Genomic DNA, 24,397 nt, shown 5'->3' with positions numbered 1-24,397 from the left:
AGGGAAGAGAATGTTTCGAAGCTCCCATTGGTCCCTCCCAGTGATGCTTTCACACCTCAGAGTGATTTTTTTTTTCTGGGCTAGCCTGTCCCTCCTTCTTCTCCCCTTCTCTTTGCATCTGCTCAGTTCATCCTCTTCACGTCTTGTTTGCCCTGCTTCATCATCCCTGCTCCATTCTCTGCTGTACTGGATCCTCTCATGGTAAATGTGCATTGCTGAGCCCATCTCTCTCAGGGCCCCACCGCCCTCCATCGGTGCTTACACTGACAGGAGCGCTGCGCTGAGTCTGTCCTGTCTGCTCCGAGCCACACCCATCCGTTGCTCACCCTCACTCTTCCTCAGAAAGTGCTCTTGTCCCAGTGCCCCAGCTGGCAGAACCAGTGGCTGCCTCCCAGCACTGGTCCTGGGCCAGTGGGCAGATCTTGCCACAGTTGATGCCTCCTTCCTAAAATACCATTCTCACCTTGGTGAAGGTACAGCTCTGTGGTTCCTGCTTCCCTCTGGCTCACCCCTCCATGCCTCTTGCTGGTTCCTCTTTTGTCTGACACTCAGATGTGGAAACACACAGGAACTTGCTCGTTGGCCCGGTAATGGGATCCCTTGGCTACAGGGCACAGATCCAATGGCAGACTAGGAAGCGACTCAAGGGAGCTTGAAGTCTGGCATCCTTGAAGCTGAAAGTCATGGTCCTTTCTATCTGCCTCACAGGTGTTGGCAGCAAGAAGGACGTGGTCTTTCTCATCGATGGGTCCCAAAATGCTAGCCCCGAGTTCCAGCACATCCGCACCCTGATTGAGAGGCTGGTTGAGTACCTGGACATCGGCTTTGACACCACCCGGGTGGCAGTCATCCAATTCAGTGACGACTCCAAGGTGGAGTTTCCTCTAAACGCCCACTTCAGCAAGGACGAAGTGCAGAACGCCGTGCGCCGCCTGCGGCCCAAAGGCGGGAGGCAGGTCTACATCGGAGAGGCCCTGGAATACGTGCTGAAGAACGTCTTCCAGAGGCCGCTGGGGAGCCGCATAGAAGAGGGCGTCCCACAGTTCCTGGTCCTCATTTTATCGGGGAGGTCTGATGACGAGGTGGGTGAGTCGGCGGTGGAACTCAAGCAGTTTGGCGTGGCCCCTCTCGCCATAGCGAGGCACACAGACCAGGAGGAGCTGGTGAAGATCTCCCTGAGTCCTGAGTATGTGTTCTCCGTGAGCACCTTCAGGGAGCTGCCCAGACTGGAGCAGAAACTGCTGTCGCCCATCACCACGCTAACCTCCCAGCAGATCCAGCAGATCCTGGCCAGCACTCGCTATCCGCCTTCAGGTAAGAGCCCTGGAGGCAGGGCTGCTTGCTGTCTTAGCATATTTTTTTCTCAACTAAAGTTTTCACACTAGTAAATATTGTAGGCTGAGCACACACACAGACACCCTATTTACTCTCCCCTCCCCCCCCTTTTTTTTTACTCCCTCTTCTTTGTTTTCCTAGACCAGTGGTTCTCAGCCTTCCTAATGCCTAATGCCATGACCCTTTAATACAGTTCCTCGTGTTGTGGTGACCCCCCCCCCATTTAAAATTATTTCCATTACTACTTCATAACTATAATTTTGCTACTGTTATGAATAATAATGATGCAAACATTTGCATTTTCTAATAGTCTTAGGTAACTTTTGTGAAAGAGTCGTTCGATCCCCTAAGTGAGTCATGACTCACAGGTTGAGAAATGCTGCCCTAAATGATTTAATTTCTACTTGCATGTCACGTGTACCTCTATGGTTTTATGAATCTTTATAAAATCTAGAAAACAAAAATGAGGAAAAAAATCATAGTAATAGCACTCCTGAGATTGGCCTAATTCACGCAATATTATCTCAGGGTGCATCCATTTACTTGAAAACAATGTAACTTTGTTCTTTATTGCTGAAAAAAAAATCCACTGTAAACTGAGTACGGTGACACATGCCTTTAGTCCCAGCACTCGGGGAGGCAGAGGCAGGCAGATCTCTGTGAATTTGAGGCCATCCTGGTCTACAAAGTGAGTTCAGGACAGCCAAGGCTACACAGACCGACCAACCAACCAACCAACCAAATAAATAAATAAATAAATTTTCATTGTGTTTGTAAGCCACAGATTCTTGAGATTCCATCTGATCCCAGCCCAAGTGGCCATTAAAAAGGTGAATAACAACAAATGCTGTTGAGGATATGGACAAAAAGGCATCCTTGTGTATGGCTGGTGGGAGTGTAAACTGATTTAGTCACTATGGAGGACTATATCAAAGTTTCTCAACAAATCTTTCATACAATCCAGATATAACACTTCTGGGTGCTTATTTGAAGGACTCCAGATTGACACACCACGGACTGTGCTTTAGCACTCTGTAATAGGGAGTTAAGGAGTCAACCCATGGGTCTGGTGACAGAGGATGGAAAAAGAAAATTTGGTGTAATCTCTTGCAGTATATTTGTTATAAAACATATCAGGCTCCAAAGCCACCTGTAATAAGGTGCCATAGTTTTTTTCCTTCTATGTCTGTGATAAACACCATGACCAAAAAGCACCTTAAGAGGAAGCGGTTTATTTTTATTTGGCTTATATGTCCCGATCACAGTCAATCATTGAGAGAAGTCAGGGTAGGAACTCAAGCAGGAGCAGAGGCAGGTGTCAAGGAGGAGTGCTGCTTATTGGCTTACTCTCCGTGACTTGCTCATCTTGCTTTCTTATACCACCTAGAACAAATTGCCTAGGTGTGGAACCGCCCACAGTGGACTGGGCCGTCCCACATTGGTCATTAACAGAGAAAACACTCCTACAGACCTGCTCACAGGCCAGTCAGATGGAAATGATTCCCCACCTGAGCTTCCCTCTTACCAGAGTGATTCTGGTTTGTGTCAAAAACCAACCAGCCCATAAGGGAATTAAAATGGAGGGGGTCCTCCTGTGCTTTCAGAAAGTCTTTCCTAGTAGCCTAAGATCACAGGGACACACTGTTACAAGGTGTTTTTTATCTGTCGGTGTGGCACAGGGAGTTGGGGGCTGGTGCTGAAGGACATATAGGGTCTGTGCTTATGGTAGAGAATTTTGTGAAAGGCTCAAGGCAGGGGACACTTGGGCCTGGACCTGGGGTTGCACAGAAGTCTGAGGTAATTCTGTAGGTGCTCACTGTCATCAGTCTTGCCTAGAAGGAGGAGGGCCTTGGGAAAGCCTGGAAAGCTGTAGCTGCCAATCCCACACACCGGAATTGGGCTATGGGCCATCCTTGGGTGTAGATAGTGCTCCTATTTGTATTTAGACATAGTCGGAGGAAGGATTTCATCTTTATCTTGTCTCATCATGGCCAGAATCTGCAGGATGCTGAGCTTCTAGGGGGCTTGTGTTCAGCAGGAGACCCCAAGGCCAGTTGCCCAGTTTTCCTCTTTCTTAGTGAGTGAGTGGCTTTATTTCATAACCAGCTTAACACTTCACTTTGCCATATTGCACTGTAAAAGCTCGGAATTGAGGCAAAAACCAGGTCAAAGTTCACTGAGAGGCAATGTGTTAGTTTAGCTAAAGGGTGTTCTGAGAGGCATCTGGAATTCCACTAGGAGAATGTGGCTCGTCTTTCCCAAGATATTCTGGTTAATTTTATACAAGCTGAATATCTTTTTCAAAATGCTGGGACCAGAATTTGGATTTATTTGTATTTTGGAATATTTGCATATTAATAATGAACTAACATTGGCATGGGACCCAAGCCTAGACACGAAATTACTTCTGTTTCTTATAGACCTAATGTAACAGTCTGCTGTTAATTTTGTGCAATTAAAAAGAAAATGACCCAGAATGAAGTAAAACTTCCCAGTATGAAGCTTTCCATGAGTTAAAAAGCAAGTCATGTGGAGCAAAGAGGAAATAATAGTAAAAAGACAAAACTTAATAAGTGCTATAGAGTCATTAAAATATACTTACTGTGCCCCCCCAAGAAATTTTTGCCGGCAATGGTGGCACACACCTTTAATTCCAGCACTTAGAAGGCAGAGGCAGGCAGATCTCCATGAGTTTGAGGCCAGCCTGGTCTACAGAGTGAGTTCCAGAACAGCCAAGGCTATACAGAGAAACTCTGTCTCAAAAAAATAAAATAAAAATATGTAATTTAACAGGATTCAAGGACTATAAGAAAGTCAATATTTGGGGACAGTTAACATGATCCTTGTCATACAGCACTGCTGTGGGAATCCTTGTCCCATGAATGTATGTGGGGAAGCAACAAATGCTGGGAACCACATGGGATTCCTCTTAGTGGTGAAAGCCAAGATAAGTAAAGACAGTGGACTTCAGCACCCTCCCCCCCGCCATAAGACAAAGATGTTGACTCTAGTGATTCCAGTCTCTTTAGTGGTTCCTGCCTAGAATTCATGATTCTGTTGCTATGGTAACATAGGATTAATTTCTCAACACTCCCTATAGGCTTTAAATTAGTAGTAATCCAGTCCAGTAGTCTGACACCAAAATAAAGCTGACTTAGAGAAAGTTTTAGATGACTTAAAATATTTGAAGAAGTAGTTATTACCTGCATTTTCAATTTTCAAATTTTTGTTTAAAAAACGTGTGTGTGTTTATGTGTGTGTGTGTGTGTGTGTGTGTGTGTGTGTGTGTGTGTGTGTATGCAGTCAGAGGACAACTTTTTAAAAAGTAATTTATTTATTTTATGTGCATTTATGTTTTGCCTTCACATATGTCTGTGTGAAGGTGTCTGATCTTGAAGCTACAGACAGTTGTGAGCTGTCATGTGGGTGCTGGAAATTGAACCCAGGTCCTCTGGAAGAGCAGTCAGTGCTCCTAACTGCTGAGCCATCTCTCTACCCCCCCCCCCCCAAGAGGACAACTTTCAAGAGTGAGTTCTCTCCTTCTTCTGTGGGATCTGAGATTTGGACTCAGATCGTCAAATATGCTGGCAAACACCACCAACCTAGGAAACCTGACTTTTAATGACTAAGCTTCAAAAGCCCAACACATATGTTGGAATTTAACTTCAGTGTTGGGTCGCAATGGGTGTCACAAACAGGAGTACCAGAAGCTGAAGTAGTGGGAAAGTCAGAGCAGGGTTGTACAGGAACTCAACTCCACTCTTCCTCTTTGTCTGCAGTGATTGAAAGTGATGCTGCCGACATCGTATTTCTGATTGATAGCTCCGATGCCGTCAGGCCTGATGGCATCGCTCATATTCGAGACTTTATCAGCAGGATTGTTCGCAGACTCAACATCGGCCCCAGTAAAGTGAGGATTGGGGTCGTGCAGTTCAGCAACGATGTCTTCCCCGAGTTCTACCTGAAGACCCACAAGACACAGAACCTTGTGCTTGAGGCCATACGACGTCTGAGGTTCAAAGGAGGGTCTCCTCTCAACACTGGCAAAGCCCTGGAGTTTGTGGCAAGAAACCTCTTTGTGAAGTCGGCCGGGAGCCGGATAGAAGATGGGGTCCCTCAGCACCTGGTCTTAGTCCTCGGTGGGAAGTCCCAGGATGATGTGACTAGACATGCCCAAGTCATAAGCTCATCAGGGATCATGAGGTTAGGGATAGGAGACCGAAACGTCGATCGGATAGACTTGCAAGCCATCACCAATGACCCCAGACTGGTCTTCACGGTCCGGGAATTCCGAGAGCTGCCCAACATAGAAGAGAGGGTCATGCTTTCATTTGGCCCTTCTGGGGCTACTCCTCAGCCTCCCAGCGTGGACTTAACTTTTCCTCCACGGCCAGGTATGATGCATGTTTGAAGAATGGCATGTCAACTGCTTTAACTAGCTTTCTTTGCAATACTTTTTTCCTCTCAGGGTTGCGGCTACAGATATTAGAAATTAAATATTGGTGGTGGTCGGCGGGGCGGGGGAAGAGTTCATTTGAAATTGTAGAGGGAAACATGTCTCCCAAAGCATACGGCCATCAGTCCTTCAACTTTACTGGGGTTAACTGTAGGGCCACTGAAAGCTTGATGATGTGGCTGTCTTAGGGTATTATATTCATTGGCTGGATTCAGCCTGTCTGTGTCCCACTAGACATGGCTTTGGAGTCATGGTGGGTTACGTATTGTGGTCTAGGTATGCTTCCTTCTTTGGACCGATACGGTCCCCAGGATTGTCCTACATTGCATAGGATACTCTGACCCCATCCCTCCAGATCCCTCCCCTTGCCTTGCTCCTCCTTTGGGTGATGGCCATTCACTCAGTGCCCTCAAGCAGGGCTGGTTTTTCTGAAGGATCCACAGTCCCTGTTTGCTCTTTGGCTGCCTCTTCTGATCTGGGTGGGCGCATCCTGCATTCCTCACATGGTCTCCACTCTCCCCCTGTTGGTCTAATCTTGATTAGTTGACTAGAACAAGGGAGTGGCCTCCTCATACTGCTGTCGTTCTGAAGCCCTGAGGCGTCTCCTTCTCACGTTGTACTGGGTCTCCTCCATCCCCTCCTTGTTCTGCCCCTAAGTCATCTCTCCTCACTCCTGCCTGAAGATATCTTTTACTTTTGACCTAAAAGATAAGCATCAGAAGCATTTCCAGAAACACCCGAGATGGCAGCCTACGGAGCACATGAGTACCTGTTGAACTTCCAGCACTGGTCCATTCAGTCAGGTAGCTGGGCCTTGTTTGCCGAGTTCTTAGGCCTCCTCTCCCCTTATGTAGGTGACTTGTCATTTATCTTCTAGTTTTTAGCATACTGCCTGCAGGATGGAGCTAGAGGGGCAGGGCGTAGAGTGAGGGCTCTTCACAAACGAAGGAGTGGAAATGTTAGGTATCTTGATGTGCGTTGTGTGTGTTTGTGGTCTTAGTTTAGAGGCCTGAATGCTCCATCTTCCTTGTGTTCACTTGTAGAGAAGAAGAAGGCAGACATTGTGTTCCTGCTGGATGGTTCCATCAACTTCAGGAGGGACAGCTTCCAAGAAGTGCTCCGTTTTGTAGCTGAAATAGTGGACACGGTGTACGAAGATGGTGACTCCATCAGAGTGGGGCTGGTCCAGTACAACTCAGACCCCACGGATGAGTTCTTCCTAAAGGACTATTCTACCAAAAGGCAGATTATTGATGCCATCAACAAAGTGGTCTATAAAGGAGGGAGACACGCCAACACCAAGGTGGGCATCGAGCACCTGCGGCTGAATCACTTCGTGCCGAGCGCTGGCAGCCGCCTGGATGAGCGGGTCCCTCAGATCGCCTTCGTGATCACAGGAGGAAAGTCGGTGGAGGACGCTCAGGGTGTGAGCCTGGCCCTCACCCAGAAAGGCGTCAAAGTGTTTGCTGTTGGTGTGAGGAACATCGACTCTGAGGAGGTGGGGAAGATAGCATCCAACAGTGCCACAGCCTTCCGGGTGGGCAGCGTACAGGAGCTGTCTGAACTGAGTGAGACAGTTCTAGAGACTCTGCATGATGCCATGCATGAAACTCTCTGTCCTGGAGTGACGGATGTTTCCAAAGGTAATGGGTGTGTGCACAGCTTCACACTTCCTGCTGATTCTTAGTGCTGCTTGTGGGTTCCTCTGGTGCCTGGCTGCTTTGGACACTTTTCATGTCTTCAGTGCTCACCTATGTGCTGTTCTAGAAGGTTCTCCTAGGATAAGAGTCAAAGTCTTACAAGCTTTACTTTTTCTCCCACTATTTGATTCTCCAGATAGTTTAGACTCATTTATCTTTAAAAACATGTTTGTTTGTTTTTTTGAAACATAGTCTGCTTCAGAGCCTAGACTGACCCTGAACTCAGGAAACTCCTGGATAGGCTGGTGCTGGGCTTGTAGGTGTGACTCGCAACTGCAGTTATGGATTTATTGGATTGGTTGCCTGGGTTGGGGCATTTGTGTTCTGAAGTCCTTTGAATTTAAAATGCCAACGTGAGCTGGGAGATGGTGGCGCACGCCTTTAATCCCAGCACTTGGGAGGCAGGTGGATTTCTGTGTTGGAGGCTAGCCTGGTCTATGGAGCTAGTTCCAAGATATCCAGGGATACACAAAGAAACCCCATCTCAAAACAAACAAACAAATGACAACAACAACAACAAAACCCAACTCAAGATACACTTAAATACCAAATGTATATTAGTGTGCCCAAGTAACTACCCCACTAAAGAGCAAACACATATTCAAACCACCCCCAGCTTTGGTTCCGGGCAGCAGGAGGGAGTCTGGTCTATTTGTTTCTCTGGGCTCACACTTGGAGGACATCAGTTTGCTCTTGACCTGCATCTCTCCCCTGCAGCCTGCAATCTGGAAGTCATTCTGGGGTTTGATGGATCCCGAGATCAGAACGTGTTTGTGAGTCAGAAGGGCCTGGAGTCCAAGATGGACGACATCCTGACTAGAATCAGTCAGATGCAGAGGATCAGCTGCAGCGGCAGCCAGCTGCCCACCGTGCAGGTGTCGGTGATGGCCAACACACCCTCTGGGCCAGTGGAGGCCTTCGACTTTGCCGAGTATCAGCCAGAGCTGTTCGAGAAGTTTCGCAACATGCGCAGCCAGCACCCGTACATCCTCACAGCTGACACGCTGAGGCTGTATCAGAACAAATTCAAGCAGTCGTCGCCGGACAGCGTGAAGGTGAGCAGGACAGGGCCCTCGGCTCCGTGTGCAGTGCTCCGTGTGCAATGCTCCGTGTGCAGTGCTCCGAGCTCTTCTAGCTTCGTGAGGCCTGCCCTGTGTGATTGGCGTGTGTCACGGTGGGTGGGACAGTGTCGTTGTTAGCACCTGTGTGGAGAGTCACTTTCTTACAGACTGATCATAGTTTCATGCGTCTTCTTCCTCGTGCTAGCTTCCCCTGGGACCCCCAATATCCTAGAAATTAGTAATGCAATGGGGGAGAGTTGGATTTGTGATGGATTCATTTGTAATTATAGTCCTGTTAAATAAGATTTGCTGTTTGTCTGTATTCTCAACGTGCACATATACGTCATACACACATATATACATACACCTCCACACCACACATAACACACTCACCACACTGCACAGATACAAAACATATACACTCACCACACAATACACATAACACACATGCATACATACATCACACCACACACACACACAACTGCACAGATAAAAAACATATACAGTCACCACAATGCACACACACAAACCCACATCATACACACACACACACACCTCCACACCACACATACACATAATATATGCACACTCACCACACTGCAACACACACAACACACACACACATACACATATCATACCCCCCCACACACCACACTGAACAGATACAAATCATACACACTCACCACAATGCACATACACACATACACACACATAAACCCACATCATACACACATGCACACACTTCCATACCACACATACATATAACATACACACACACATACACACATCACACCACACTGTACATATATAAAACATATACCATCACCACTATGCACAAACACATACACACACAAACACATATCATGCACACATACACACACCTCCATGCCACATAAACACATAATGCTTACCACACTTACCACATACTGAAATATAACATACACACACACACACACACACACACACACACACACACACACACGTCATATATGCACCCATGCATGCTGTATTTCTTCTCTAAGGATGCCAAACAAAACACTACAGGCACAGTGCCTTAAACCACAGGAATTTCTTCCTCATTGTGCTGGAGCCTAGAAGGCCTATGCTAAGACCTGGGCAAGGCTGCTTTGCCCTGACTCCCCTCTACTTGAGTTGTAAATGCCAGCTTTCTCCGTGGGTCCTCACATGGTCATCCCTCTGGCTGCTCATGGCACAGTCATCTTCTCCCAGGAGGTCACCAGTCAGACTAGATTAGGGGTCACCCAGCCATCTTACTCAGCCTAGTTACTTCTTTAAGCTCCTGCCTGAAAGTGCAGTCATAGCCTAAGGTACCCAGAAATCAGAATTTCAACACACGCATGTATGCGCACGCACACACATACACACAAATTTCTAGGAATTGTATCTCACTAGTATGTACAAGAATACAATAAGCTACGTTTATTGTCATTGTTGCTTATAGTTTTTAAAGATAAATCAAACGCGGATGCATATTCCTGTGTGTTACACATAGACAGCACAGTGCCTTGACCTTGGCCTCCAGTCTCTCCAACTGTAGATGAGGCACATGAACTCAGCAGGACCCCTCAGTTCCCTTCTGATTGTCTGTGATGCTCCCTGGCAGTAAGGGTGAGCCTTGACACCTTCGTTGCTTACAGGTAGTCATTCACTTCACGGATGGAGTGGACGGAGACCTGGATGACCTACACAGAGCATCTGAGGAACTCCGGCAAAAAGGTAGGTGCCAGGCTTCCTTGGTGTGAGAAGTAAACCTCCCCCGTCCAAACTCCCATGCCCAAGGCAGCCTGGCCACATTGCTGAGCGAAGTCTGTCAATGGAGTCATGGAGTGTGGGCAGCCAGAGGCTCTTGTCCTGGCACCCTGACCCTTCACCCCCGCTTGGCCTGTAATATAAGGGTACTAAGGCTACTTCTGAGTCAGGGACAGCTTTGGTGTCATGTCCTAGCCCTGCTGGACCAGCTTCAAAGACACCTTCACCTAGAGGGACATCCACCTGAGTAGAAAGTCATCATACAATCAGTTTGCAGTTATTTAGTATTTGGACCACTAAGTTAATGTAACACAGCCAACACTAATCACTCAAATTCATACGCACATAACTAATATAAAATAAACCACACAAGCACTTATCAAGCAGTCTTACCAATGGCTGCATGAGCAGCATTGCTCCGTCAGTGAGCTTTGGAATGCCCCAGTGCTGACTCTCAAGTGGTTGCCAATGGCCAAGACTCTAGAACAGTGGCTCTCAACCTGTGGGCCGCGATCCCTTTGAGGGACTGAGGACCCTTTCACAGGGGTGGCGTATCAGATACCCTGCATATCAGATATCTACATTGCAATTCATAACAGTAGTAAAATAAGAGTTATGAGGTAGCAATGAAAATAATTTTGTGGTTGGGGGAGTCACCACACCATGACGAGCTGTGTTAAAGGAAGGTTGAGAACCACTGATTTAGAAGTTAAGGAAGCAGAGCTATCCAAGCACATCACATTGTCTTTAAATAAAGGTTTTTTGTGTGTGCTTGTGTGTGCATATGTGTATGTATGTGTGTGTGTGTGTGTGTGTGTGTGTGTGTGTGTGTGTGTGAAGTATATGCAGATGCCCACAGAGGTAAGAGAAGGGCACTGGATTCCTTGGAACTAAAATTACAGACAGTTGTGAGCCACCCATTGTGGGTGCTAGGAACCGAATCAGGGTCCTTTGAACCATTTGTCCCATCTCCCCAGACCCACCTAAGTACACTCTAGTTTTTAGCTTATTCTTCCACACACAGTGGCAAGGACACTGCTGTGACCTGATTTTAGTTTCACTAATAATACTTCAGTTCTCCCCATGGCACACTCCCTGTGTAGTGACAGTTTTGGAATTTTTGGTTTCTTTTAAAAACAGAGAGATATTATAAGAACATGTTTATGTTTTCATTTTAATCCCAGGCATGGGGCCTATGGGGCTGCTTCGCAGCAGCTGACTGTGATTTGCCTCGTGCTCGAGCAGAGGTGTGATGTTTGCCAGCTGCAGTTAGTTTGTACAGTTGTACGGCGATTGGAATTCTGGGAACTTTTCAGAGAGTATGTACATGCTAAGGCCCTGAGAGCCATGGTTGGTGGTTGGTGGCCGTTCAGGGCCACTTGTTGGTTAATTGTTGGTAGGTTGTTGGTTGTTGGTGGTCATGGTTTGTTACATAGTCACGTGTAAAGAAGAAACAACAACAAGAAGAAATTAGATATCCTGAAGATAAAGATCAAACTTGCCCCAAGGAACGTGACACCCCTAATCACCAGGAAGTAGGCTAACAGTAATGTCACCCCCTTTCTGGCCCTAACTTGGTCAGGGATCTCTTTCTTTTCCTCTCTATCCTTTTTTCTCTGTTACCTAGTGTTAGGGGGTTGAAAGGGTGGAAGAAAAGGAGTGGTGAAGGATGGAAGAAAGAAGAACCCACAAAACAGCAAACGCTGGCTACCCTCCTGGGTCTGCGGGGTCAGAGGTCATATACCTCACATGTGTCACTTCAATCGCTCGGAAGAGCTCAGTATACCAACTCTTCCAAGAAGCAAACTGGTTTCATTAAACATGTGTGGATTATAGCAAAAATTTTACTGTGAAATTTTCTTTAAAAGTACAGAGGGGGTGGGAGAGGAGAGGAGAGGAGATGAGAGGGAGAGAGAGAGAGAGAGAGAGAGAGAGAGAGAGAGAGAGAGAGAGAGCGAGAGCTGGGGATCTATATCAGTTGTAGAACATATGTATATCATGCATACTTCCTGTTGCCAGTTTGGTGGTTTAATTCCCAGGAACACACACACACACACACACACACACACACACACACACACACACACACACAAGAACAAGATGGTTTAGAGAGATAGCTCAGTGGGTAAATTTAGACAACCACCTCCTAGCCAGTTAACCTGAGTTTTGTTTCCAGGGACCCACAGGGTAGAAGGAGAAACTGATTCCTGAAAGTAGTCCTCTGACTGCCACATGTGTATGTGGCACTTGTATCGTCCCTCCCAAAATAAATAAATATTAATTGAACAACAACAACAATAACAATAAAACCCCAAAAAATCTGGTAACAGAGTCAGGGAAATGAAACCCAGTGCTCTAATGCCCAGGCAAGGTGTATTAAACGATTCTTTTCTCCCAGGTGTCCAATCCCTGATCCTGGTGGGCCTTGAACGCGTGGCAAACATGGATCAGCTGATGAAGCTGGAGTTCGGGCGAGGCTTCATGTACGACAGGCCCCTGAGACTCAACTTGCTCGACTTAGATTATGAACTAGCAGAGCAGCTCGTGAGTCTTTGTTGCTGCGCCCATGCGCACACGTGCACGCACACACACACATACACACACACACACACACACACACACACACACGTGCACACAGACACAGTCTTAGATATTTGCCTCTCAAGACAGCAAAGGCCGATGTCTTGGTGGCCTGGTGTCTGAGAGGAGTGAATGGTTCTATCATTTGATTCACTTGTGGCCTGCTTATTGCAGTATGAGTCCTGGATGTAATATCTGCCTTTTTTTTTTTTCATGATGGAATCAAGAATATGCCCTGAAAGAGAGACCAAGGCCACTCCTGGGTAGAGAAATGCTTTTGGGTTTCTCTCAGTGAGAGCAGTTGCCTCTTGGGATGGGGAGTGGGGTAAGGGGGCATGGTTAGTGATCCCCAGTGGCTAATACTGTAAAAGTGGGAGGGGCCAGCGTTGCCACTTCTTCCTCTCCACTTCTTTCAGTGGGTAGAAGCAGGCTCAGCCTGGAACTGAGGAGAAAAATGAAGGCTATAGGAAGCTCATTGAAGGAACCAGGCCCTTTTCCTTAAGGACCCCCATTAAGGCCAAAGTCTGGGAAAATGTAAAAGCTGGCCTACCCAGTCCTCCCTTAAGGACCCCCATTAAGGCCAACATCTGTAAATCTTATCAGTTTGGAAAGTCCAGCTTGTCCCAAGGACAGCAAGTTTGTGTTATAGCTTGTGTTTAAAATTTCCACTTTCCCAGGAATATACTTACCCCTCCCAACTAAAAAAGTTCCTAGTGCCCCTGTGACTGCTTCAACCAATCACATACTGTAAAACTCATTTCTTTGTCTAAAACCTATAAAAGGCCCATGCCTCTGCTTCTCAGGGTCTCCAACTCGAAAGAGCTTGGCAGACCCCATCGAGTCGGCTCAATAAATTCCTATGCATTTGCATCAACAACGGACTCCACCTCTCAGTAGGGACTCTGGGAATAGACTAGAGATTGCTCTAAAGGTCTCAGTCTTACACTCATTTCCAGAGAGTGCACATGATCAGAGATAGTTCTGTGGGTGGCAATGTGCTTAGGGTATGTAAGGCCCCCGGGGCTAGGTGAGCGAGGGATGCAAAGGTGACTAGTGACCCAGATTGTGGAGGCCATGGCTCAGACCCCAGAGCCCCACATGCCGCCCACCCATGGCTGCTCCAGGGACTCCTCCAGGCAAGTACAGATTTCCATGATTCTGATGATGGCTCAGAGGAAGGAAGGCCATGAGTTTCTTCAATCTCAGGCAGCTTCAATGTGTTGGTTAGATTTTATATTTGAGTTTTGGACATATGGAGGTTATATTAATCGTTAGAGTTTCATTGATGTGAAGAGATACCATGACTAAGGCAACTCTTGTAAAGGGGAACATTTAATTGGGGCTCGCTTACAGGTTCAGAAGTTTAGCCCATTATCATCATAGTGGGAAACATGGCAGCATGAAGGCAGACATGGTGTTGGAGAAAGAGCTAAGAGTTCTACATCTTGATCTACAGGCAGCAGGGAGGAGACTGTGCTATTGGGTATAGATTGAGCCTAGGAAACCTCAAAGCCCACCCCCAAAATGGCACACTTCCTCCAACAAGGCTACACCACCTACTGTGACAAGGCCACACCTCCTAGTAGTGCCACTCCATATGGCCAAGCATTCAAACACATGAGACTCCGGGGACCAAACCTATTCACATCACCACAGAGGTTATCCTGAAAATCCAACCTTGAATGTTTGTATTGGAAACTTCTGGAAGCTGAACCTAGTCTAGGACACTGTGGATAAGAATGATTATAGTCAGCTGCTCTTTTCTCTTCCACCAGTAACTTCCCACCCTATGCTGAGAGCTGAGTCCTCAGCTGCAGCCAGCCTTAGAGGGAGTGGCATTAGGTGGCTTCATCTCACATGGGGCAGATCAGGACTGATACCAGCACTCTGGTATTTTCTGTTTTCTCCCCTTGATATTTATTTACTTTTTTCTTTGACAGGACAACATTGCGGAGAAAGCTTGCTGTGGGGTTCCGTGCAAGTGCTCTGGAGAGAGGGGGGATAGAGGGCCCATTGGCAGCATCGGGCCAAAGGTAAGGCAGTTGTAGTCTTCACACCCCAGGCTAGACTTCATGCTGTGACACTGCTTGGCTGGGTGACTTCTCCAATACTGTGGATGGACATGAGAGAGGGAGGAAGACGCTGGCCATATTACCAATGCTGGCCTCTAAGGTATTGCTCTCAGACTGGTGTCTGCATGGCGTGTGTAGCTGGTGATGGAGATGGTTCAAGCACCTGCCACATCCCTCTCTCCCACTGGATGGGACAATCTGCTCTTTGACATCTGGGTTTATAATTTCATAAACCTGTGGAAAATCCGTGCGTACCCACTGGCAGACTCGCGATGTGGGCCAGTGGGACCCTTAGCGTTTGCCTTGAAGGAATGAGTACCAGGTATCTTGGAAAAGAAAGAGCCTGAGATATCCCAAATGGAAGGAATCATCCCTGTATAGAGAGCGAGTGGGAGAAGCTCTGGGCAACACCTCCTGCCATGCTGAGTGTCAGCACAGCTCCACCGAGTGGAAGGGACCCTGAGATGCTTTATGCAGGACGCAAGTGACATGGGAACTCATGTGCTTCTTTTCAGGGTATCTCCGGGGAAGATGGCTACCGAGGCTACCCGGGTGACGAGGGTGGACCCGTAAGTAGAAGCTTCTCTGTCCCTCAAGGTTTTACTGGCTTTTGTCCCTTCCCATGTGGGGACTGAATAGCGGGGGTTGTAACCTGTCTGATGGCCAGGGGCTTTCTCATCAGGAGGAAAGTGATTTTCTAAAGCACTTAGCCATTTTCCTTGCTGGGTGCTGCAACCATCCCGGAGCCTACACCCCTGCCCCTGAAGCTTTGAGTTCTTGCTCAGCCAGGAGCTGGGGGACTGACTATGTTGGCACATGTAGCCTGGTTACAGAGACACCCTCTGTGTGCTGTATGGCAATTCTCTGAGATGGACAGGACAAGGTACTCCGGCTTGCAACATGCCTTTGTTTTCTTTACAGGGTGAGCGAGGTCCACCTGGCGTGAATGGCACACAAGGTTTCCAGGGCTGCCCAGGCCAGAGAGGAGTCAAGGTACCGTATGGATTTGGGGGGTGTAGAAGAGTCAGGACAGAGCATTCAGGGAGCATACAACTTCTTGTGCCTTGGGGAGGGAGGGTAGCCGGCTGGGCTTTCTCCATTCTCAGTGCCCCCAGTAGCTAGGGTCTCTAACTGAAGGCAGCTCAGCATTGGTGGGTCAGGAGTCCAGAGCATAGGCTATGGCTGGAAGGGAGCTTTAGTGGGGAAGTAACTTCCTGTGGAAATATTGAGTAGCCAGGAGCCAGTCATGAGGGGCAACAGGCTGGCTGGGCCCTGGGAGGAGCAGGGGAAGGAAGAGTGCAGGAATGAAGGCGTAAGATGCCAGGGTCAGCGGCTTGCTGACATGGAGGAGAGCAGGGGTGGCAGGGAAGGGTCCGAGGAGGGGTGGCAGGGAAGGGCTAGTATAGTGCAGGTTTGAAAGCTGGCCTTCTGTCTTTGGAGTTACCCCATCTTTCCAAAAAGAAAGGCCACTCAGATGTTCACCTTCAGGCAAAATTACTTTACAGCATCCCTCTTGGTGGTGAGAGAGGAAGCAAGCCAGAATGCATGTTTAGTATAGACTCCTCAGACCCAGGGCTGTTCAGACACAGGTGGAGGGATGTCCCTTGGCTTCTGTCCAGAAGCAGCCCTGTGTCACTCACATTTCCTCTGTCCCCTTACCTTCCAGGGTTCTCGAGGATTCCCAGGAGAGAAGGTACTAATGTTTGTTATAATGAAAACTCCCCCGATACGTTTATTTCCCCTTGCTGAGATAGCTTGTCCTGCTCATTGTGCCTCCTTCCTCTCAGGGCGAATTGGGAGAGATCGGCTTGGATGGCCTGGATGGGGAAGATGTAAGTGACTTTATGTCCCAAGTCCTAACTGCCCCTATTCCTGAGGTCCCCGCCACCAGCAGCTCGTTGGAGCTGTCGTCACATGGCATGACCCACTCTTACCATCTTTACAGGGAGACAAGGGGTTGCCTGGTTCATCGGGAGAAAAAGGGAGCCCTGGAAGAAGGGTAGGTGTGCTCTCTTCTCACTGTTCTGGGGTGGGGTGCACAGCACCTTCTCCAGGGCCCAGCTAGGATGCTTTCCACGGGTTTCCTGGTAGAGTGTGAGTGGCGTCTCCTCGCAGCTGTAACACCTTCTATGCCATTTCCTTGTTGGAAAGCACGTCTCACAGGATCAGACTGAGTCTGTTCTGTTATAAAGGAATGCCCAATGCCTGGCACTGAGCGGATCTCCAGGAAGCATTTGTGGGCAATATTTTGACATGATTTGGGAACTGGGGATATGGCTCAGTGGTTAAAACCATATATTAGTGTTACAGAGAACCCCAGTTCAGCTCCTAGCCCTCAGGTTGGATGTAAGTTACATAATGCCTCCTAACTCTTCCTCCAGGGGATATGGTGCCCCCCCCCCGCCACTCCATCCTCTGCAAATACGGCACTCAGGACCACACACACAGATAGACACATATACACACTTACAAAGAAATCTTGGTAAAGAAGTGATTTTTTTTCAGCTTCACGCTAAGTGGGAAAATGGCAACAGGTATTCTGATGAGCCTTAAAAAAGAGGAAGTGTCATTTTGATGAGTGATATAGAGGTCTAAGGTACAGCCCGAGGGTTGTGGATAATAAACATCTATGTATTAGAGATTCTAGACAGAAAAGCATTTGAATGGGACAATAGAAACAATCATTTCCTTCACCATAGCAACCATCCCACATCTGCATGTATCTCGTGGGGCATCATGTCATAAATCTCAAATGCTTGCTAAAGTACTTGTCAGAAAATCCCATCAGAAATGTCTAATTTTAAACGCCCACTGTGTGATTGACTTAGGGTGACAAAGGACCCAAAGGAGACAAAGGAGAGAGAGGAGATGTTGGGATTCGAGGTGACCCGGTAAGAGAGAGTTCTTTGTTCCAGATTTCACAGGGAGGAGGCTTATGGGAGAAGAAGACATGAGTTGCTCACATTTTGAAATTGCTTTAAAACCTGCTGATAAAAACATGAGATTAATCTTTTACTTTCAATTTGGGGGGTCACTGGAGATATTTTGTTTCCAGTACAGCAGGCATTTACAAGTAACTTGGTAGCTGCTGTGTCCTAGGGTCTTCTTGAAATGACCTCTGGACACAGCATTTGCCTTAGAAAACAACCCTGTGCAGCTATCTGGTTCATGGCTTTGTAACCCCTTTAAGTAAAGGACCACTACTGACATGGCCTGCTCTGAAGGTCACCTACCTCTGTGGTAGAGGATGGCATGTGAGGCTGAGTGTCCTCAGTAGGGAGGGACTTGTGCCACTCCGCTGGGGCCATGGTTAGGCTGTGGGTGTCACGTGGACAGAGCATGGCTTGAAGACTGTTGCTGAGAATTCTAATGGCCATGCCTTCACTCATATGGGATTCATTCCCCAACCCCTGTTGTTTTCAGGGTGACTCAGGACGGGACAGCCAACAGAGAGGACCCAAAGGAGAGACGGGTGACATCGGCCCCATGGTACAGTGATCCATACTCAGAGATCTTCCAAGCTCAGGGAAGAAAACTGATTCTCACATCATTCATACCTTGCCAGCTACAGCTCTCATTAACTGCAGAGGCTGTGAGACCAGCAGAACTATCCCCCCAAGCCTCGCACTGTGTGCCTGGGAGGGAAGCCTGTGCTGGACTGGGTACCAGGGCTGTTTCCAGGCAGCTCTCATGCCTTGCAGCTGTGTGCAGAGAGCTCTGGTGAAGCCAAAGTCTTGAAGGGGTGATTCTTGAAGCCTGGTGCTTCCCAAGAGTGCCTGGAGCTCTGTCCTCCTGTAGACAGACCCTCCTCTGGGAATAGACCCCCTCCCCCAGGTCTCCCACAACACATTCTGGGGTTTAATGTTCTTTGCAGGTGAGAGTCTCATGTTAGTTTCCCCTTTCCCCCACATCAGGGTCTTCCAGGTAGAGATGGCATCTCAGGAAGGCCAGGAGACCCTGGGAAGGATGTAAGTACCTTGGGATGCTGAGCTCTGCCAGGTGATCGGTACACACCTGGAGCTCTGCCATGGGGGAGGGGGGTGGCGCGGTGGGGTAGGATATAGAGCCATTCCTGCATCCATCTGTCTGCCTTATGCTGTATAGACATAGTTCTAAAACCAAGACAATTTCTATTCATTGAAAATGAGTAGGGTTTTGCTTTTGACTTAATGTTGCTGTGCCCTTAGATTGTTTACTAGGTTCACAGTTCTGGAGGCTTCGGGGAGGCCCCAGAACACGGCATAGGTAGCTAGCAAGGGCTTTCATGCTTGTTTTCCCATGGAGGATGGTGGAAGGCAAGATGGGCATCTTTACACCCAATGTGTTGCTTATAGAAAGTTTTCATTCTTAGTCTCTTGTGTCACCCACCGCTTTTCCTTCCATTGATCCTTTGTCTTTTCCTTTCATGGAAAACACTAAACACTTTTTTTTTAAAGTCTTTTCTGTTTTCAAGTATTTGGTTAACTGTTACCCATTAAGTAGCTAAAACTTCTGAACAGAAATGCTAATTCTGGCTGATGAGGAGATGAGGGGGTGAAGGCTGAAGAAGCAGATACCTGTTGCTTGAATAGTTGTTCATTTGCACCACTCACATAAGGAAACTAGGCGCAGTGCGGTCACTCACATAAGGAAACTAGGCGCAGTGCGGTCTAGCATATTGTTTATTTTTTTCAACACATTTCAGGAATGTGTGTCACAGAATAGCTCAGGGCACACTCATTCACTGAAGGAGTGCAGAAGCCAAGGTGAAGGCAATAACCCTTTATGATGCTACTTGAAAGCTGCCAGGGCCCAGGCGAGCAGAGAGCAGGGTGCTGGTACCTAGGAGAAGAGGAATTCTGGCAGAAGAAGAAGAAGCAACCAGGAGGTCACAATCTGCAGTGGAGTTCAGGAAGTTAGTGGGTGCCTAGGTTGGGTCTCAACAGAGCAGGAAAGATGGTGTGGCGGGGGGAGGGGAGGGGACGATGGCTGGATAAAACAGCTCAGGACAGGGTCTCCAGCATAGCTGGGCTCAGCAACTGACAACCACAGGGAGTTCTTGAGGTGTGGGGCTTCACACATTAGACTGGAGAGCCAGCTCAGTTGGCCAAATGCTTACCGCACGTGCTTGTGAACCTGAGCTTTCCCCCCAGCACTCGTGAGTGTGGTGACGGGTTGATGTGGTTGAGCCACAGGGAGAATTATAAGCTTTTGTAATTCAGCTCTTTAAACGGTTTTAGGAGATGACCGGAAGTCCAGTGGTGGGCATGGTCATGACACGCTCACTGCCGTGCACGAGGCAGAAACTCCTGTTGGAATCAGGGCCCCCCATTAAGTCTCAATTTAGGAGGCTCACTAGTGGCAGGAGATGGAATGCAGTAAATTTGCCTCAGGGTGAGGACCAACAGAGAGAGGCCTTTTGTCCCTTCCCTGAGGACCCTGCTATGCCAAACATAGACTAATATGTGCTCCACAGTGTTAGGGCTCTCCTTAGCTGCCTCTGCTGGCCTCTGTAGGCTGCCAGGGAGCAACGAGGCACCAAGTCTGATGGAATAATTTGTTCCTTGGGGGGAGGAGCAGTGCTGGATTGCCACTGTATGTACGACAAGAGCAGCTCTCACAGTCACACTGACCCCAGGAAGGAGGCCAGCACTATGGTGACTTTAGAGTGGCTACTGCTAATTGCTGGGCTGATTCCCCTGGGGGTGAAGAATGTGACACCTAGGTTGACCAAGGCCCTGGCCTTGCAGAGACAGCCTAGCACACCCACAGAACCCCTCCCCCAACTCCCCACTACGTCAGTCCTGAGGTGGAAATCCCTGGGCCCGTCTGCAGCGAGCCCACATTGTTTTTTAAAAAAAAAAAAAAAAAAACAAAACAAAACTAAGGCTCACCTCTGGAACATCCAGGAAGAAGCTGCCAAGATGTGAGCCCAACTTCCAGGTTCACATGCGTGCACTGGGGTTGCCCTTGTTGTACTTGGCCAGGAGGGTTGAGAACCCAGGTCTCCCTGCACCACAGCAGAGCATCTCAGTTCTGCTGCGTGGGAGCGCTGGGCAGGTTCACGGTCCCGCTTCTGCTCTGGGAACTGGCTGGGATTCTGCAGCCAGGAGCCATTATTTTCCTTGGCTGGTCAGAAGTCATTCCCAGACTTTCACTGGAGTGACTAGCAAGCATGGCGCAGGCACAGAAGCCGAACCTGCCGGGGGTGCTGGGGGTTGAGGTTGGGGGTTGGGGTTTGGGGCTGGGGGTGAGCTTACTAGCCTCTGAGGAGGCACAGGGCTACTTTCTGGCATGGTGTTTGCGCTGCAAGGAAGTGTATCCACCTCCCCCTCAAAGTCATGTGCCTTCTTCCACAGGGTGGCTTCGGACGGAGGGGACCTCCAGGAGCTAAGGTGAGACACCGGACTGGAATGGCGTGTCTCTTGTCTCACTCAGACTTCCAGGAGACTCCTGGACACAGTCAGCCCTGGGGGGATTCTGATAGTGTCCTTGGCCAACAGCGTACAGAACCCCTGATTTGTTCTCCATCTTCCTTTTAAACTCAGTCTCTTCTATGATAGAAGGTGTTTCCTATGGTTTCCAGAGTGGGTGAAAGGAAGGGGAAAGGCCCATGGGTGGAGTTCTGGGCAGCCCTCTGCCAGGAATGTCCATGAGTCTGGCCTTCATGCCTGTGCTGGAGAATTCAGTCCAAAACATTCTTATTTATCAAAGATATCCGGTGGAACAGGCAAGTAACCATTTGTGCAGGCACAGAGAAATGGCTGCTGCCACATGAAAGGTTTTTGCCCTCATGGCCACCGTCCATACCCTTTCCCTAGTCCAGAGCAGAGAACAGGTTTCCTTTACCTACTTGTCTTGTCTCCAAGGGCAACAGGGGTGGTCCTGGCCAGCCAGGCTTCGAGGGAGAGCAAGGTACCAGAGGCTCACAGGTCAGTATCCTGGCATGCCCCATGCCTTGTTAATATTTCCCAGACCCTTGTCCCTTTGTTTTAAACTAAGGTGATGGCCACACAACACAGGTCCTGTCCTTGGTGACAACCCTACAGTTTAGAGCACTCACCCTATTGTGTAGTAATTTGAACACATTTTATTAACTCCAAGGGAGGCATTGTGGTCACCCTCAATGGCTCTCTACCTTTGTGGCCCCCACCCCATCAACCCCCACTTGTTGCCCTCTAACTTTGTTATTTCTCACCCATGTCCCCTTACCCTCATAGATCCCCACACCTGTCACCCTAACTCCTGTCACCTTCAACCCTTATTGACCTCCACGTCCTATTCCCCCACCCCAGTTGCCGCTAATCCCTGTTGCCCATCACCTTTACTGACCCCCACCCCTGGAACACCCCAACCCTGATACCCTCCGCCTCTGGCCAACACTGGAATTCCTGTTTTCATGGATTCACCTATTCTGAACATTTCATATAAATGGAATCACTCGATGGGTGGATCTTAATGTTTGGCTTTTTTCACTTAGTGTAGTTTTTCTGAACTCCAGACACGTTATAGCACATGCCATAGTTTTATTCCTTTCAGTGGCTGAGTAATATTACAGCACATGGATGGAGAATAGTTTTTCCATTCATTGGTTGCTTGGCATTTGAGTTCTTAGTAACTCTTTGGTTCCTGAAAATGGATTTCATAGGCCCAGCTCAACAGCATTCACCTGTGACATGGCCTTTTACTCCACAGGGCCCACCTGGTCCCATTGGTCCACCAGGCCTGATTGGGGAACAAGGAATTCCTGGACCTCGGGTAGGCATCTGAGTGTGTGTGGGGGCTGATGGAGCTGGTGCAGGAGTGGCTGACAGTGTGGCGTCTGCAGGGGTCCCTCTGTGACCCTGTGGGCTTGAGTGGGTAGCACTAAGTGTTATTGAGTGCTTGAAACTTGTGGGTGAGACAGGTCACCCGTGACCCCTGATGGGGGACAGTCAGGACTCTTGGTCTGGACAGTTGATGCTTCATTTGTGCCCTTCTCCTTGCCTTACAGGGCAGCGGGGGTACTGCTGGGGCTCCTGGAGAACGTGGCAGAACCGGTCCACTAGGGAGGAAGGTTTGTTTGGAGAACATAGAGCTTTGCCGAACCAGATGCTGCCACCTCCCTGCAGCCTGCCCCTTCCGCTGCCTCTTCTCCTGTGTGTCGATGTCACAAACACAACACCCACCCTGATTTTCTCCACTGTCCACACATGAATATTACAATTAGTGGCAGGGCAAGCCTTTAATTCTAGCATTCAGGAGGCAGAGGCAGGCGAATCTCTACAAATTTGAGACAAGCATGGTCTGCACTGTGAGTTCCAGGACAGCCAGAACTAAATAGAGGTAGATGCACAGTCTCTTGAGGTAACTCATGCCTGTAATCTCAGAAATTGGTAGGAACCTGGAGCAGGAGAATTACTGTAAATTTGAGGCTAGCCTAGTCTACACAGGGAGACCATGATATATATATATATATATATATGAAATTTTAAAAAGTTAAAAAAATCTATATATGTATATATGCATATCTATCTATCTATCTATCTATCTATCTATCTATCTATCTACTTATCTATCTATCTATCTACCTACCTACCTACCTACCTACCTACCTACCTACCTATTCTGTGTGTGTTGTGTACATGCCACACTGGGTTTGGAAAAGTCATTGGATAATTTGGTGGGATTTGGTTCTCTTGTTCCACCACACAGGATTCAGGGCTTGAACTCAGGCTTGGGCATCTTTACTTCTTGAGCCATTTCACCAGTCCTTGCATTTAGCATTTTAAAAATACGTATGTAACAGTACCTTTTTAATAAGGCATAACGTGAAACTTTCATACATACATATAATAATAAGGTCAGAGAAATGGGCGTTTCTTTTGTCTCGGGGGTCCTTGAAACTCTCTCTTCTGGTTGAAATATTTAACAAGTTGGTGTAAGCTACAGTCATCTCATAGTGCCCACTAGAACATTCTCCCCTTGCCTAAACTGCATGCTGGTACCTGTTATGCATTTATGCTCTGCCTCCCCACCCATCTATCCCCTACTGATCATGGGTCGCCACTCTATCATGACATCAACCTTTACACTTCATGTATGAGACAGCATGTGGCACTTGTCTTATCTTCTCTGCTGGGCTTATTACAATTAAAACCTGATCTCATGGAAACCCTAAAAGGTGAAGTATGAGACCACAACCCTCCCCCGTGCCACCTTGGACATCACTCCCTCCAACATCAGCACAGCAGTTGTGGGGCTTAGGTCCCCATGAGCTGGCCTCCACTCAGTGTGTCATCGTTGTTTCCCCTGTATAGGGTGAGCCAGGAGAGCCAGGGCCGAAGGGAGGCATTGGGAACCGTGGACCCCGTGGTGAGACGGTAAGGCCACCCAGTACTTCCCTGGGGCTCACTGACTGTGATGACAGGGGCAGAAAGCAGGGACCTAAAGAGGCTTGCAGCT

At 48.2% G+C, this 24,397-nt stretch overlaps 1 protein-coding gene across 2 annotated transcripts in view; it reads left to right on the top strand.

Moving 5' to 3' along the window:
- Nucleotides 1-24,397, top strand: part of COL6A3 (collagen type VI alpha 3 chain) — an 86,383-nt gene that overhangs the window by 40,657 nt on the left and 21,329 nt on the right. For both annotated transcript variants that reach the window (XM_084780961.1, XM_084780960.1), the window contains 20 exons: nt 709-1,314; nt 5,115-5,729; nt 6,835-7,434; nt 8,209-8,546; nt 10,211-10,289; nt 12,721-12,866; nt 14,843-14,935; nt 15,490-15,543; nt 15,896-15,967; nt 16,641-16,667; nt 16,762-16,806; nt 16,920-16,973; nt 17,803-17,865; nt 18,398-18,463; nt 18,889-18,942; nt 21,313-21,348; nt 21,823-21,885; nt 22,649-22,711; nt 22,947-23,009; nt 24,253-24,315. In XM_084780961.1, the coding sequence (XP_084637087.1) occupies nt 709-1,314; nt 5,115-5,729; nt 6,835-7,434; nt 8,209-8,546; nt 10,211-10,289; nt 12,721-12,866; nt 14,843-14,935; nt 15,490-15,543; nt 15,896-15,967; nt 16,641-16,667; nt 16,762-16,806; nt 16,920-16,973; nt 17,803-17,865; nt 18,398-18,463; nt 18,889-18,942; nt 21,313-21,348; nt 21,823-21,885; nt 22,649-22,711; nt 22,947-23,009; nt 24,253-24,315 (3,200 nt within the window). The remainder of the gene's footprint in view (nt 1-708; nt 1,315-5,114; nt 5,730-6,834; nt 7,435-8,208; nt 8,547-10,210; nt 10,290-12,720; nt 12,867-14,842; nt 14,936-15,489; nt 15,544-15,895; nt 15,968-16,640; nt 16,668-16,761; nt 16,807-16,919; nt 16,974-17,802; nt 17,866-18,397; nt 18,464-18,888; nt 18,943-21,312; nt 21,349-21,822; nt 21,886-22,648; nt 22,712-22,946; nt 23,010-24,252; nt 24,316-24,397) is intronic.

Source organism: Acomys minous (genome assembly GCF_964271855.1).
Source record: "Acomys minous genome assembly, chromosome: 4".
NCBI classification, from domain to species: Eukaryota; Metazoa; Chordata; class Mammalia; order Rodentia; family Muridae; genus Acomys; species Acomys minous.
Note: the sequence above shows the minus strand (reverse complement) of the source record. Positions and strands in the feature narration are given on the sequence as shown.